This window comes from Polypterus senegalus, chromosome 7 (genome assembly GCF_016835505.1).
Source record: "Polypterus senegalus isolate Bchr_013 chromosome 7, ASM1683550v1, whole genome shotgun sequence".
Lineage (NCBI taxonomy): Eukaryota > Metazoa > Chordata > Cladistia > Polypteriformes > Polypteridae > Polypterus > Polypterus senegalus.
Window position 1 is genome coordinate 60744331 of NC_053160.1, and position 15618 is coordinate 60759948.

The 15618-nt window shown below is 38.2% G+C and overlaps 2 protein-coding genes across 5 annotated transcripts in view; one reads left to right on the top strand and one right to left on the bottom strand.

Annotated features, from left to right (window-relative positions):
- The window catches only part of ndufaf2 (NADH:ubiquinone oxidoreductase complex assembly factor 2), a 140506-nt gene extending 125639 nt beyond the window's left edge, over positions 1-14867 (bottom strand). For 3 of the 4 annotated variants that reach the window (XR_005634319.1, XM_039758710.1, XM_039758709.1), the window contains exon 1: positions 14666-14867. Coding sequence is in view for 2 of the 4 variants with exons in the window: in XM_039758710.1 (XP_039614644.1) it covers positions 14666-14780 (115 nt within the window). In the remaining 2 variants the exon portion in view is untranslated. The remainder of the gene's footprint in view (positions 1-14665) is intronic. The other variant, XM_039758711.1, reaches the window with a different exon arrangement.
- A 97-nt stretch (positions 14868-14964) lies between these two features.
- ercc8 (excision repair cross-complementation group 8) overlaps positions 14965-15618 on the top strand; it is a 44578-nt gene continuing 43924 nt past the window's right edge. The window contains exon 1 of the mRNA XM_039758717.1: positions 14965-15304. Coding sequence (XP_039614651.1) covers positions 15228-15304 — 77 coding nt within the window. The 5' untranslated portion in view covers positions 14965-15227. The remainder of the gene's footprint in view (positions 15305-15618) is intronic.

Sequence of the window (15618 nt, forward strand, 5' to 3'; positions counted from 1 at the left end):
TCATCCGAATAAGGCAGTGTGGTCCTTGTTATTGAGGACCTGGGTGTACTTCCAGTGCCAGTTGGAAGCACTTCTGGGTTATGAGAAAGCCATTGAGATAATGCACTAGCAGCGCCACCTATCCTCTGCCAGGGGTCCATAGGGTTGCTCCTCCAGACTCCAACTCTCATGCAGCTCTGCGGGTGTCCAACCTGGGTCTCTATATGAGAGACACTGCCACCTATTAAAGTGGAGGATGAACTGGTCCTTGCCGTGCTCTCCAGTTCTTGTATTATTCAGGGAATCCACCCAGGATGGAGATTATAAGGCACCCCGACCAAGTATTGCCCCCATTTAATCCATCATTCCATTATGGCATCCCAGCCAGGTAAGGACTATACCTCCGTCCTAGGCAGGATGCCCAGTATACTCTGGAAAATCTACAATGCCAATTAATGTACTTTTTACTTGAATGTTTAAACATTTTATATATTCTGTTTACAAAAGAATGCAATACTTACTCAATTAACATTTAATGACATTTGTAACATTTCATTGTGCTACGTTAGTAATGGCATTTCTTTTCATCAATGTACTTTTCAATGTTCAGAGAATTCTACTCTTACCTTTTACAAGAGATTGGACTACTTTAGGTATTATTGTTATTTATTTTCTTCAATGTCAAGATGTTAATTCAAACTTAATTGCAACTTATTTAATGTAAATTAATAAAAAAAAGTTTATGCAATACATTTGGTATAGAAAATGGTATTGATTTTCAAAACTTTTCTTAGCATCATATCAAAGTTTGAAATTTTGGTATCATGACAACCCTAACACCTACCTAAAGACTGTTAAAGACCACATATACCCCTTCATGGCAATGTTATTCCCTGACAGCAATGGCCTCTTTCAGCAGGACAATGTGCCCTGCCACAGAACAAAACATTGATCAGGAATGGTTTGAGGAACATACAAGAGTTCAAGGTGTTCTCTTGGCCTCCAAATTCCCCAGATCACAATCCAACTGAGCATCTGTGAGATTCCTCACTCAACCTACATTTAACTTGGCATCCTTTGACGGATGTCTTGTTGATTGTTTTAATCAATAACCAGCACCGCCAAACATAAAACAATTAATTCATTAATTAATTGTGGGATCATACACCCCACATTACATTTGTTTTACCATCTCTGGGCTGGATAAGTTAAAATTCATTCTTTTCCTACATGATTTGTGCATACATTAAGAGTATAATGACTTGACCAATCAACTAAGTTGAGTGAGGGACAAGATTATTTGCTTTATAATTTACCACCATACTTAGCTAAAGAACCTTTGCATTTATCCTTGAATTATTAAGAATATGGTTACAATTGTCCATTAGGCCATCTCGTTTCTAACCAGCATATCCAATAATATCTATACTGACTGCACTGGGCACAAGACAGAATCCAACCTCATACAGGGTCCTAACCTCGCACACTTCAATCATCAAATCATCTATCCATCCATCCATTATCCCACCCTCTATATCCTAACTACAGGGTCACAGCCAATCCCAGCCAACATAGGGCACAAGGCAGGAAACAAACCCCGGGCGGGGTGCCAGCCCACCGCAGAGCGCACACACTAACACACACACACACACACACACTAGGACAATTTAGGATCGCCAATGCACCTGCATTCTTTGGACTGTGGGAGGAAGTTGGAAGTGAACCTGGGTCTCCTAACTGCAAGGCAGCAGTGCTACCCATGCTACCCACTGCGCCACCGTTCTGCCCCATCTGCAAATCAGTCCAAAATAAAATTTGTTTTGTTTGTGTGTCATAAGTTTCACATTTGCCAGACATTCATTAATAGTTTCAAGCGCAAGGCTAATTCTTCTATCATATGACATGCATTGTGTTAAAAAAGGCCATAATATGTGCAGTTACCAGGGTTACTGAAATGGCATACTTAATTCCTGAAAACAAATCAGCAAAAACTAAATTTGTTTTTGTTGTTTTTAACCAAAAGCAATGTTTAATAATATATTAGTGTTACAACTAAAATGCGACAAAATCTGACATACAACACATATTAGAACTGTACAGGACCGAATATGATGCAGTCTTCTGTTACAGGGAGTGCAGAATTATTAGGCAAGTTGTATTTTTGAGGATTAATTTTAATATGGAACAAACACAGTGCTATCAGTCAATCCAAAATGTTAATAAACCTGAAACCTGAATGTTTCACAACGGAAATGTGAGTGTGAACATCATCAGGGGAATACATATGTGCGCACAATTATTAGGCAACTATTAGTGTGCAGATTTATTATGCAACTAAAGGAAAAATGAAAATTTTCCCATCTCACTTGTTTATTTTCATCTGTTATAGTGAGAATAATAAACAAACACCTCAAAATTTACAAATAAACATCTCTGACATTTAAAAAAAAATCAATCAATGACCAATATAGCCACCCTTCTTTCCAATAACAGTCATAAGCCTTTCCATTCATGGAGTCTGTCAGTTTCTTGATCTGTTGACGATCAGCTTTTTGTGGAGCAGTGACTACAGCCTCCCAGACACTCTTCAGAGAGGTGTATTGTTTTTCTCCCCCGTAAATCTAGCGTTTAAGAAGTGCCCACAAGTTCTCGATAGGGTTTAGGTCAGATGAGGAAGGGGCCATGTCATTATTCCTTCATCTTTAAGGCCTTTACTGGCTGGCCACGCAGTGGAGAACTTCGATGCAAGTGACGGAGCATTGGCCTGCATAAAAATCATGGTCTTTTTCCTGTATCACTGTTTGAAGAAAGAGTCTTCAAAAACTGGCAGTAGGTTTGGGAGTTGATTTTGAGTTCATCTTCAATGCAAAAGGTCCAACTAGCTCATCTTTAAAAATACCAGCTCATACCAGTACCCCACCTCCACGTTGGAGTGGAGCTCTGTGCCCATTACTGATCCACAGGTCCATCCATCTGGTCCATCAAGAGTCACTCTCATCTCATCGGTCCATAAAACCTTTGAAAAAAATCTGTCTTCAGATATTTCTTGGCCCAGTTTTGACGTTTCAACTTATGTTTCTTGTTCAGTGGTGGTTGGGTTTCAGCCCTCCTTACCTTGGCCATGTCTTTGAGCACTGAACACCTTGTACTTCTGGGCACTCCAGGTAGGTTGCAGCTCTGGAATATGAAAGTACTGGAGGATAATGGGTTCCTGGTAGCTTCACGTTTGATTCTTCTCAAATCTTTGGCAGCTAATTTGCGTCTTTTGTTCTCAACACGTTTCTTGCGACCCTGTTGACTATCTGCAACAAAATGTTTGATGGTTCTGTGATCACACACCAATATCTTAGCAATTCCAAAAGTGCTGCATCCCTCTGAAAGACTTTTTACAATTTTTGACTTTTCAGAGTCAGTTAAATCTCTTTTTTGGCCCATTTTGCCTGAGGAAAACTAGCTGCCTAATAATTCTGCACACCTTGATATAGGGTGTTGATCTCCTTAGGCCACACCCTCCCTCATTACACAAATACACATCACCTGATGTGCTTAAATCCAATAAGCATTCAAGTTAATACAGCTTGGAGTTGGAATATACGCATTAAAAATGATGATATGGTCAAAATACTCACTTGCCTAATAATTGTGCACACAGTGTATGTACTGTAAAATCCAATTTTTCTAAAAGAAATCTCTAAAGAACATTTCTTTGTGTTTTATTTAGTTCATATTGGTGTAAATAATAGTTTTTAATAACAGAAATAAATACCTTCTTTTAAAATTTCAAGTGTTGTACTAACTACCCTTATGTTATTTTCAGTTTCTTTTACATAAACAAAATAATAGTCCTTTATTTTTGGGTAAGTAATTTAGGCTCAATAATGTCAAAAGCCCTTAGTGCATATGGGGTTAATATAATCATTAATAATTAGGTACAGTGAGTACTTGTTTATTTAAAAAAAAAAAGTAAGTCTGCTGATTAGTACGCATTTTAAGTAGTGTGTCTTTAGCATTATGTTATCAGGCTGTATTCTTATTAAGAGCAATAGCAAGAATCAAAAAAAAAAAAAAAAGCTGCATCATTGTTGTTTCAAAATTCACACTTAAATTCATCACAGCCTTGTTAAGGTAGGAAAATGCAATACATCTTTGCAATTAAAAAATGGAAATGTTAAATTTTGTATGAAATATTATTTGTCAAAGGATAAATTGGAACAAGCAAACTAGTGCTGACAAGCACTATCAGCAAGTCTAGACAGGTTCTTAAAGTACAGTAAAAAAATACATGTTATCCCAGTAGAACTATTTGATTCATATTGTAATTAAAGTCACCTACTTATATCAAATGGGATTTCGTTCAAATAAACATATAGTTAGGTATTCTGAAAGTACAGTCATGTGAAAACATTAGGACACCCTTTGAAAGCATGTGGTTTTTTGTAACATTTTTAATAAATGGTTATTTCATCTCCGTTTCAACAATACAGAGAGATTAAAGTAATCCAACTAAACAAAGAAAACTGAAGAAAAGTCTTTTCAAGATCTTCTGTAAATGTCGTTCTACAAAAATGCCTATTCTAACTGAGGAAAAAGATAGGACACCCTCACATGTATTCCCTCTTAAATTGGCTCAGATCTCACACAGGTATATCACACCAGGTGCACATAATTAGTAGATCGTTACTCTGCATGTTGAATGAGGCTTGCCCTATTTAAACCTCAGACATTTAGTTTGGTGTGCTCCTGACTGTTGAAGTGAGAGTGAGCACCATGGTGAGAACAAAAGAGCTGTCAGAGGACTTCAGAAAAAAGATTGCAGCAGCCTATGAGTCTGGGAAGGGATTTAAAAAGATCTCAAAAGATTTTGAAATCAGCCATTCCACTGTCCGGAAGATAGTCTACAAGTGGAGGGCTTTCAAAACAACTGCCAACATGCCCAGGACTGGTCGCCCCAGCAAGTTCACCCCAAGAGCAGACCGCAAGATGCTAAAAGAGGTCTCCAAAAACCCTAAAGTGTCATCTCGAGAACTACAGCAGGCTCTGGCTACTGTTGATGTAGAAGTACATGCCTCTACAATCAGAAAGAGACTGTACAAGTTTAACTTGCATGGGAGGTGTGCAAGGAGGAAACCTTTGCTTTCCAAGAGAAACATCGAGGCCAGACTGACATTTGCCAGAGATAAAGTTGACAAAGACCAGGACTTCTGGAATAATGTTCTTTGGACAGATGAGTCCAAAATTGAATTATTTGGACACAACAGCAGAGGACATGTTTGGCGTAAACCAAACACAGCATTCCAAGAAAAGAACCTCATACCAACTGTGAAGCATGGAGGTGGAAGTGTCATGGTTTGGGGCTGCTTTGCTGCAGCAGGACCTGGTCAGCTCACCATCATAGAATCCACGATGAATTCTACTGTGTATCAGAAGGTGCTTGAAGAACATGTGAGACCATCAGTTAGAAAATTAAAGCTGAAGCGGAACTGGACCATGCAACATGACAATGACCCAAAACATACTAGTAAATCAACCAAAGATTGGCTGAAAAAGAAGAAATGGAGAGTCCTGGAATGGCCAAGTCAAAGTCCAGATTTGAATCCCATTGAGATGCTGTGGGGTGACTTGAAAAGGGCTGTACGTGCAAGAAACCCCTCAAACATCTCACAGCTGAAAAAGTTCTGCATTGAGGAGTGGGGTAAAATTTCCTCAGACCGATGTCGAAGACTGGTAGATGGCTACAAGAACCGTCTCACTGCAGTTATTTCAGCCAAAGGAGGTAACACTCGCTATTAGGGGCAAGGGTGTCCTATCTTTTTCCTCAGTTAGAATAGGCATTTTTGTAGAATGACATTTACAGAAGATCTTGAAAAGACTTTTCTTCAGTTTTCTTTGTTTAGTTGGATTACTTTAATCTCTGTATTGTTGAAACGGAGATGAAATAACCATTTATTAAAAATGTTACAAAAAACCACATGCTTTCAAAGGGTGTCCTAATGTTTTCACATGACTGTATGTAGAGGGGAAAACTATATTCTGTATAAACCGAAGAACAGAGAGAGAATCTCTGAAAATACCCACCAAACCACATGAAAAAGTCAGCATGTCACTTAAAAAGCTAATTTTGCTGGGTGGGGATAAACACTACAGCTGTACAGTGGCATTCTACTATTCCAAAAAATAACATGGGACTACATCAAGCATATGGGATCTTCGTGAACATATGATTGAACCTGTCAAGTTAACAAGTTTTCAATGGTCTTTTTGGAGCAAAAATGAACCTATATCTTGAATATGAATGCTACATCAGATGCAATAAACCATTTCAAATGAAAGCTGCATTTGCTTTAAAATCCAAGGAGAGATGAAGATTAAGGATCAATATTCAACATTATATGTAAATTACAAAGAGGATTAAACTAGTTTAAAACAGGAAATGTGGCCAACCAATACCAATTCTGAGAACAATAACAAGTACATAATTCATATAATGTATGGGGAGCGCTTTGAGTTGTGAGAAAAGCACTATATAAATTTAAAGAATTATTATTAGACAAAACACCATAATTAATGAGTATAGAATTGTTATCTGAAAGGAAAACGCTGTTCACTTCAATACAGACAGTATGTTTAAAATCTCTAACTAAAGGCAGCAAAAGGACCCTGTTAGTTTCAGTTTTAGCAGTACTACATTATGTACTATATATGTTTTGTTTTTTTCTTTAAAACTACTAAAACATCAGACGGCTGATGAAAAAATGTAAGATATCTTCTAATCCACTTATCCATTTCTGGGTCTGAGTGAGCATGTACCTATGTATGCATCTATTATGTTTTCCATATATATATATATGTACTATTGCGAATACAACACTGTGAACATTACCCGGGCACAGACAGCCAGACATGTTTTTTTACCCACCACACGTTTATTTACAATATGTACAAGTCCATAAGTGCACCACAAACCCCCAAAGTACCCACAGTCCTGGCCCCACAATGCTTTCTTCAGACCGCCTCCACACTCTCTTCTCCTGCTTAGTCCTTCTTCCACCCGACTCCAGCCTCGAATGAAGGGAGGCGGCCCCTTTTATCCTCACCCGGATATGCTCCAGGTGCTCCCCGGCAATCACCCGCCAACACGCCCCTGTGTGGCAGAAGTGCCGGCTGCATCCCCGGAGCCACTCCGGGTGTCCCTGTTCTTCTTCCCCCCAGCACTTCCTGGTTTGGCGGAAGTACTGAGGTCCAGGGCTCCAAAGGCATGGGGGCGCCCCCTGGCGGCGACCACGGGCCCCTACAGGGTGGAGCTTCAAAGCTCTGTACCCGTGGCCCCCAAAGAAACCAGGCCGGTCGCCCCCAGATAGTCTGGGGAAGGCGCAGGCCCTCCTCCGGTCCTCCTGGGCGTCCCAGCCGGGTCACCACCCCAGCCACCTCTGACAAACACAAAGACTGAAACACTAGCACAGAAATGAACAACGTTAAGTACATGTCTATATGCTTTTCTGAGTTTCTGCACACATTAGGAGGATACATTGGTTTCATACAGGTTACTAGGTTTACAAGCCAGCAGATCACTCGCTTGCCTGTTGTTGTGTTTTTGTTTTTATTAGTCTTATTTAATAGCAAATACTATTAGTCTGTTATTTAAACATTAAGCTGTTATTTAATTATGCCAGTGTGTGAATCAACAACTCACACAAGGTTATTAGTGTGAATATAAACCAAAACACAAGGAACTGTTTTGCTACCTTCTCCAGTCATGCTGTACACCTCTGACTATGAATATAACCCCAGGTCATGCCACTTGAAGAAATTTTCTGATGATTTCACTATGGGGTGAACTGTCAAGGGATTTTAGGAAGAGTATAAGAGTCAGGTGGAGAGCTTTGGTTATTTCATGAAAAGAGCGCTGTCTGCAATTCAATATCAGCAAAAAAATGTTAACTCGATTATTAATTTTTGCTGCACCAAATAGCTACTGCCAGTCAAATACAATTACAGACACAGTACAATATGCAGTGATGAACTCCAAGACTGTACATTAAGCAGACTATAAAAGGACAACCTTTCTCTGCAGAGCCTTGTGGTCCTGATGCATGCTGTTTCAAAACAAGGCAGTAATATTTCCTGGCAGGATACTTTTGATTATGGATATGTAGAGGTTCTTTAGTAACTGGGAGAGTAGACTAAAACCCCTGGGGTATCTGAATATGTAAATACTTTTCCATGTCTTTGGCACCATGGTGTTAATGTGCATGGACCAGGTCAAGTCCTCTATGATGTGGACACTGGGTTATCTAAAACTGCTCACCTTCTCCACCAGAGTACTGTTAATTCTTCTCGTTTTCTCTCAAAGTCCATGTGGAGGTGGAACTGCTACAAGTACTTGGGGATTCACATAAATTACCTGCTGGGCTGGTCTAGCTCTGTAATAGCCAGAGCAATTTCTAATCTGCAGTGTGCTGTGCCGGTAACATCACTTCAAGTGAGGACCACTGAATAAATGAGTTAATAAGGAAGAAAGGATCAGTTATTGGATACATACTCAAGCCACTGGAGGTAGTGGTGGAGGAAAGAATAAAGACAAAACTAATGGCCAATGTAAACAATACATCTTATGTATGACACATCAGCATTATGTATTTTTAGCCAAATGTTATTTAGCAGAAGTATATCAAGAAAAGCTACTGAGGCTCCTTCATACCTACGGCAATATTCCTTCATAAAGCTACATTGTGAAAGATCTTGTTACGTTTCTTCTGAATTTGTAACTCTTGTAATGTTTAAAAGGGTTGGTATTACTGTTGGTTATAGTATTTCTAGAGCTTAATTTTTTTCCCCATTGGGACAAATAAAGTACTATGAATCTAAAATGAGGTACAATATAAGAAAGCAAATCCTTACACTCAATACCTTCATGACCTCACTGTCTCATAGGCTAGCATTTTAATGCATAGGCAGAGAAATAAAAACTCAATCATAAGCAGGTACCAGAATGTTATATCATATTTTTCTTAACAAAGCCAATCAACCAAAGCCAATCCCAACCTCATAAAAAAATTAAATAAATAAAAAAAAAAACTAAACCAATTTTTAAGTGTCACTTCCAGGTTCAACGCTTTTCTGGACCTTCTCAAACAGCTGTAACAGTCAGTAACCTTTTTGGAAAAGTTTTTAATTAATACTGCACATTGACTATGGAAGAAGTTTACACACTGGTATTGAAGAAGTTATCATAGATCCTGACACCTATTCATAAAAACATGTAACCTTCACTCAAGTCACCCCGGTTAAACTGAAATTGGGACTTCATTTTCTGGTACTAAATGAGCAAGTTTCCATACAGCAAACTATCAAGTGTAAAAAATAAACACTGTTTCTATATGTACGAGATGTGGCAGAAAATTAATGAGACTGGCAACACTGCAAGCGATCTGGCAACCCTGCGCTGTTGTCCTTGATAGAGCACGTATATCAGTACCCTCCCATAGCTCAGTGCGAGTTTCAACTCCTTCCATTAACTGTGATTTTTGTGATTGCTATTAGCGAAGTTGTGTTTTTGGTTGTGCGTCACGCAAAATGGAACAGCGGAATTTGGAGCAACGTTGGGCCATTAAACGGCAAGTGTGACGTTTGAAAACTTAAAACAGGCCTATGGGGAACATTCTTTATCCCGAGCTGGCACAAATCATTTTTGGAAGATAGAAAACACGTTGAAGATGATCACCATTCAGGGAGGACTTCAACTTCGAAAACCAATGAAAACATCGAACGTGTGAACACTCTTGTGAGATCACACCGTCGTTTAACATTAAGAATGTTGAGTGAACAATTAAATTTGAACAGATTTACCGTTCATCAAATTTTGACTGAACATTTGCACATGCGAAAGGTCTGTGCCAAAATGGTGCCGAAAAACTGCCCTCTCCGTAACAGAAGTTTTAACCTCAAAAGGCATTCCTGTGGTTCCCCAGCCCCCTTATTCACCTGACCTCAGTCCATGTGAATTTTTCCTTTTTCCTAAACTGAAAAATGTCCTCAAAGGACGTCATTTCGGGACTTTAGAAAACATCCAAAAGAGTGTAACGGACATGCTGAAGACCATACCGGTTGAAGACTTCCAGCGCTGCTACCAACACTGGGAACAACGCTCCATCGTGTGCAGCTGCCCAAGGGAACTACTTTGAAGGGGATAACATTGATATTTGAAAAAAATAAAAACTTTGGTAAATAAAAAATCAGTCTCATTACTTTTCTGCCACACCTCGTATACTTTTAGGGTTACTTTAACACTATAACAGTTAATTTAATACAAATGATTTTGGATGTTTATCACAAAGAATCGAAGGAGAATAACTTAAGAATCACTGACAAACGTAATCATGATTTGCTGCAACAAGAAGAAAAAAAAATCAGAATCCTAAAAACTATATTCAAAAATAAAATCAAGAAACAAAAATTAGCCAAATAAGTAAGCTGAAACACCATGAAACAAGTTTATGTGGAATAAATTACCTTTCCAATGCTCACACCTTTAAAAAGTGCCATTCTAAGTAACAACAAATGTTTCAGATGACAATATTAAATCACAAAACAATAAATAATCTATTAAACAAATGCCTAAAAAACAATAGAAGGCCTGACAAATCAGTGCTTATATTTGTCCAAAAAGAATCACTTTTTGGGGTGTATGCAATGAAACTAAGCTAAAGAACAACTGTAATGAAAATGTATTAATTTGAAAATATTACAGGAAAAAATAAATAAAAAGAATGCAACATCTGAATTATACACTTCTCAGATTATTTTAACTATATGTATAATTTGAACTGTATATTGAAGCAACTGGTACCATGTTCAGGGTTGGCTCCTGCCTTTCATATAATGCTTTTGTTGTGATAGGTGATAGCCTTTGCACCCCTAGATTTTACAATGTGGGTAAAGATATTGTATGCACTTATTCTAATAGGGTTGGCGATACCAAGCAGCCGTGGTCCACAATCAGACTAATGCCAAAACTACCAACAGGAGGACACGAATGACGCCATAACACAAACAGCTTCTGTGAAAGGCCAGATTTCCCCTGGGGACAACTAAAGTCATATCTAAACAGTCAAGGCCCAAGCACAGCACAACCCCCATAAATTTACCTTTGGGATTAATAAAGTATCTTATCTATAAATTTCTTCAAGCTACATAGCATAAAACTGTAACCATAATAGTTACCTATTTAAAAAAATAATCACGTCTTTATTGAAATGGTTTACAGCATTGATAAGCACGGATGTCAATAGTACAGCTAAACTCAGATCTGCTCACTAACTTCTATTCGTTATAAATGGTCTAAAAGTCACCTTTCATTGGATTATTGCATTTTATGTATGATGCAAAAACATCTTTATTTCATGTGTATAACTGTTCGGACACATCTTCACTCTTCATATAACAATAAATGTGATTTTTCCCCTACATTTATTTCAGATTTCTGGTGCCTCTTTTAAAATAGAAAATCAGAACAAGTATTAAAAAACATAAACCAATTACAAATTTTCTCCGATTAATATCAGATGTCATAAGGACATTAGATGTTTACAATATTGTGACGAGAACAGGCCATTCAACTCAACAAGCTAATCCACCCTATTCACCTAGATTGCTCAATAAAACATCAAGTAAAGATTTGAAGGTACCGTAGCTAAAGTCCTTCTCCCCACCATATTACTTGGTGTCTATGGTTCTTTGAGGTGAAGATAAACTCTTTTAACATTTGTAGAAAATCTGCCTTTAACAAATTTCCATCTATGTCCAGGTGTTTTATTGTAGAATTTATTTTAAAGTACCAACTGGAATCTCCTGTAATAACTCCTTGCATAATTTTAAAGACTTCAATCATGTCACCACTTAATCTCCATTTGCTTAACCTGAAAAGGTTCTACTCCTTAAATCTCTCATCATAGCTCATACCTCTTAGTCCCAGAATCAACCTAGTCATCCTGGACTTGCTCTAGTGCTGCTACAGTGTATCCAGAAAGTATTCACAGCGCATCACTTTTTCCACATTTTGTTATGTTACAGACATATTCCAAAATGGATTAAATTCATTGTTTTCCTCAGAATTCTACACACAACACCCCATAATGACAACGTGAAAAAAGTTTACTTGAGGTTTTTGCAAATTTATTAAAAATAAAAACACCGAGAAATCACATGCACATAAGTATTCACAGCCTTTGCTCAATACTTTGTCAATGCACCTTTGGCAGCAATTACAGCCTCAAGTTTTTTTGAATATGATGCCACAAGCTTGGCACACCGATCCTTGGCCAGTTTCGCCCATTCCTCTTTGCAGCACCTCTCAAGCTCCATCAGGTTGGATGGGAAGCGTCGCTGCACAGCCATTTTAAGATCTCTCCAGAGATGTTCAATCGGATTCAAGTTTGGGCTCTGGCTGGGCCACTCAAGGATATTCACAGAGTTGTCCTGAAGCCACTCCTTTGATATCTTGGCTGTGTGCTTAAGGTCGTTGTCCTGCTGACATTTGAACAGTCGCCCCAGTCTGAGGTCAAGAGCACCCTGGAGCAGGTTTTCATCCAGGATGTCTCTGTACATTGCTGCAGTCATCTTTCCCTTTATCCTGATTAGTCTCCCAGTTCCTGCTGCTGAAAAACATCCCCACAGCATGATGCTGCCACCACCATGCTTCACTGTAGGAATGGTATTGGCCTGGTGATGAGCGGTGCCTGGTTTCCTCCAAACGTGACGCCTGGCATTCACACCAAAGAGTTCAATCTTTGTCTCCTCAAACCAGAGAATTTTGTTTCTCATGGTCTGAGAGTCCTTCAAGTGCCTTTTGGCAAATTCCAGGCGGGCTGCCATGTGCCTTTTACTAAGGAGTGGCTTCCATCTGGCCACTCTACCATACAGGCCTGATTGGTGGACTGCTGCAGAGATGGTTGTCCTTCTGGAAGGTTCTCCTCTCTCCACAGAGGACCTCTGGAGCTCTGATAGAGTGACCATCGGGTTCTTGGTCACCTCCCTGACTAAGGCCCTTTTCCCCCGATCGCTCAGTTTAGATGGCCAGCCAGCTCTAGGAAGAGTCTTGGTGGTTTCAAACTTCTTCCACTTACAGATGATGGAGGCCATTTTTCTGTAACTTTCCCCAGATTTGTGCCTTGAGACAATTCCTTTGACTTCATGCTTGGTTTCTGCTCTGACATGAAGTGTCAACTGTGGGACCTTATATAGACAGGTGTGTGCCTTTCCAAATCATGTCCAATCAACTGAATTTACCACAGGTGGACTCCAATTAAGCTGCAGAAACATCTCAAGGATGATCAGGGAAACAGGTTGCACCTGAGCTCAATTTTGAGCTTCAAGGCAAAGGCTGTGAATACTTATGTACATGAGCTTTCTCAAGTTTTTTATTTTTAATAAATTTGCAAAAATCTCAAGTAAACCTTTTTCACGTTGTCATTATGGGGTGTTGTGTGTAGAATTCTGAGGAAAAAATGAATTTAATCCATTTTGGAATAAGGCTGTAACATAACAAAATGTGGAAAAGTGATGCACTGTGAATACTTTCCGGATGCACGTATATTTTCTTCATTTTTTTTTTTTTTTAAATGGAGACCAAAATTAAATATAGTACCCCAGGGGAAATGAACTGGTTAGCCTGCATTAGTACTTGTATTCAATTAGAAACCACCTTCATCAGCTTGCAGCTCACTTTATTTGCCCAGGAAACTCAACTATGCTGTCAATCCTTTACAAACATATATGCTGAAATTCAGGTGCCTCTCTGTGAACCAAAAAAGTAACCGCAGCATTCTGTATTGCATTCTGTGACTTTAATGCCTAAACATTAATTGTCCTCCTTTACCTTTACTCTTACCTACTAGTTAAAATCTGTTTTTTATATTTTATTAAAACATTCACATTTTTATTTTTAACAGTCTCCTGATGCTAAAAATGTTGTGCTTATAAAGATAAGTTGATGAAAACTGTTATCAAATATTGCTGCAGACAGAATGATTGTGTAAACCCAAATTTACTACATTCAGTTTTAACATATTAAGTGTGTCAAGAAGCGCTACTAGGACTCCTTTTTACCAACAGAAATTTGCCTGCATAATTGTCAACTATGATGGTGACAGCCAAGTCAGAAGTTTTTCCTTTTTTGAATTTTGTTCCTTTTTTAGTCATTCTTGTGTGTTCATGTTATAGTGTGTATACTTTATTTATATTTATTTAAAGAGCTTCTGTAAAAAAGCCAAATGTCCCCTTGGGAACAAATAAAGTCCTCCCCGTCTATCTTTTAACATGTCTCTGCTTGACCACTTTCTTTCACAAAGCTTCATGTTTTCCAAATAGATACGGTTTCATGCGGTGTATCAAAAGATCTTCTCAAGTTTATGTAAGCTCACTACTCAAGATGAATGATTAGCCAATGTGTATTTTTATTATTTGCTCCCCCCAAAAATACATAATACATTTTGTAAAAACATGTTATATATATACTATTTTACAATATCCCGATTCATTTCGAAAAGATATAACAGTTCAATATAGCTATTAACTAAAATAATTACAATGAGAGATACACAAATTGATACAAAAAATAAGGAATTTGTTGTATTTGTGACCACTAGCATATCTATACGTAACAACCGTCAACAACTAAATATAACCTCACCTGTCCACGTTTTCTGCTCTGGTATACTGTAGTATTTGTTGCCGAAACTATCAGTTCCTACGTGATGTTTTACTATGCCAAAGGTTCTCCTTAACAAATCTCGGATTTTAATCATATTTAACAAAGACAAATTAAACGAAAGCCAAAAGCATGAAATAACTGAGTGACCGACAAACTTTGACGTTTCTTAAAGAGTCAGGGTTGCCTTGTATCGAAGATGCTCATTGGTCAGATGAAATGGTTACAGCCAATCACGATGCTCTTTGTTAGAACGACCTCTCAATTTGTATTATGTCTGCCCATGTAGATTCCATGCATACGCAAACACTCTCCCTTTATGAAGTTATCAGTGGAATTAAAACCTTTCACCAGTTTATCTGTTTATTTTCCCATTGTGTAATGATGTGAACTGTAGTTAATATGTTTTAAAAAATTTGGTGAAATTACAGTGTGTCCTAAAATTAGTAGGGATCGTGATAAAATGCACAGGTGCCTGTCAAATTACGATAAAGGACTTTTAACAAAGTCATAATAACGGGCGAGTGCTTTCTGTGTATTAGCGATGTTGGGATTTCTTTTCGCCCGCCAAACAGGTTTAGAAGATCCCCTTCACTTGAAGCGAGCAGAGTCCACACGAAGGTAAGACTACTCATTTTTACTGTTTTATCAGTTCGTGTGCCGTGGCATGACGTACCTGCAGTCACATTAACCTATGGGTGATATTTTCTGCAAAAAAAGGAAATGAAAATTGAAATTATAAAATCAAAATGCAGTCTCTCTTGCAATTTAATTTTCAATGTCTACGCGCAAAAATGCACCAAGAATATAAAACAAAATGAAATAGCACCATTTGCAATTTAATTTTCAAAGCCTACACGCAAGAATGCTGCAAAAATTAAAAATAAAATGAAATAGGAACATTTGCAGTTTCATTTTCAGTCTGGACAGCAACT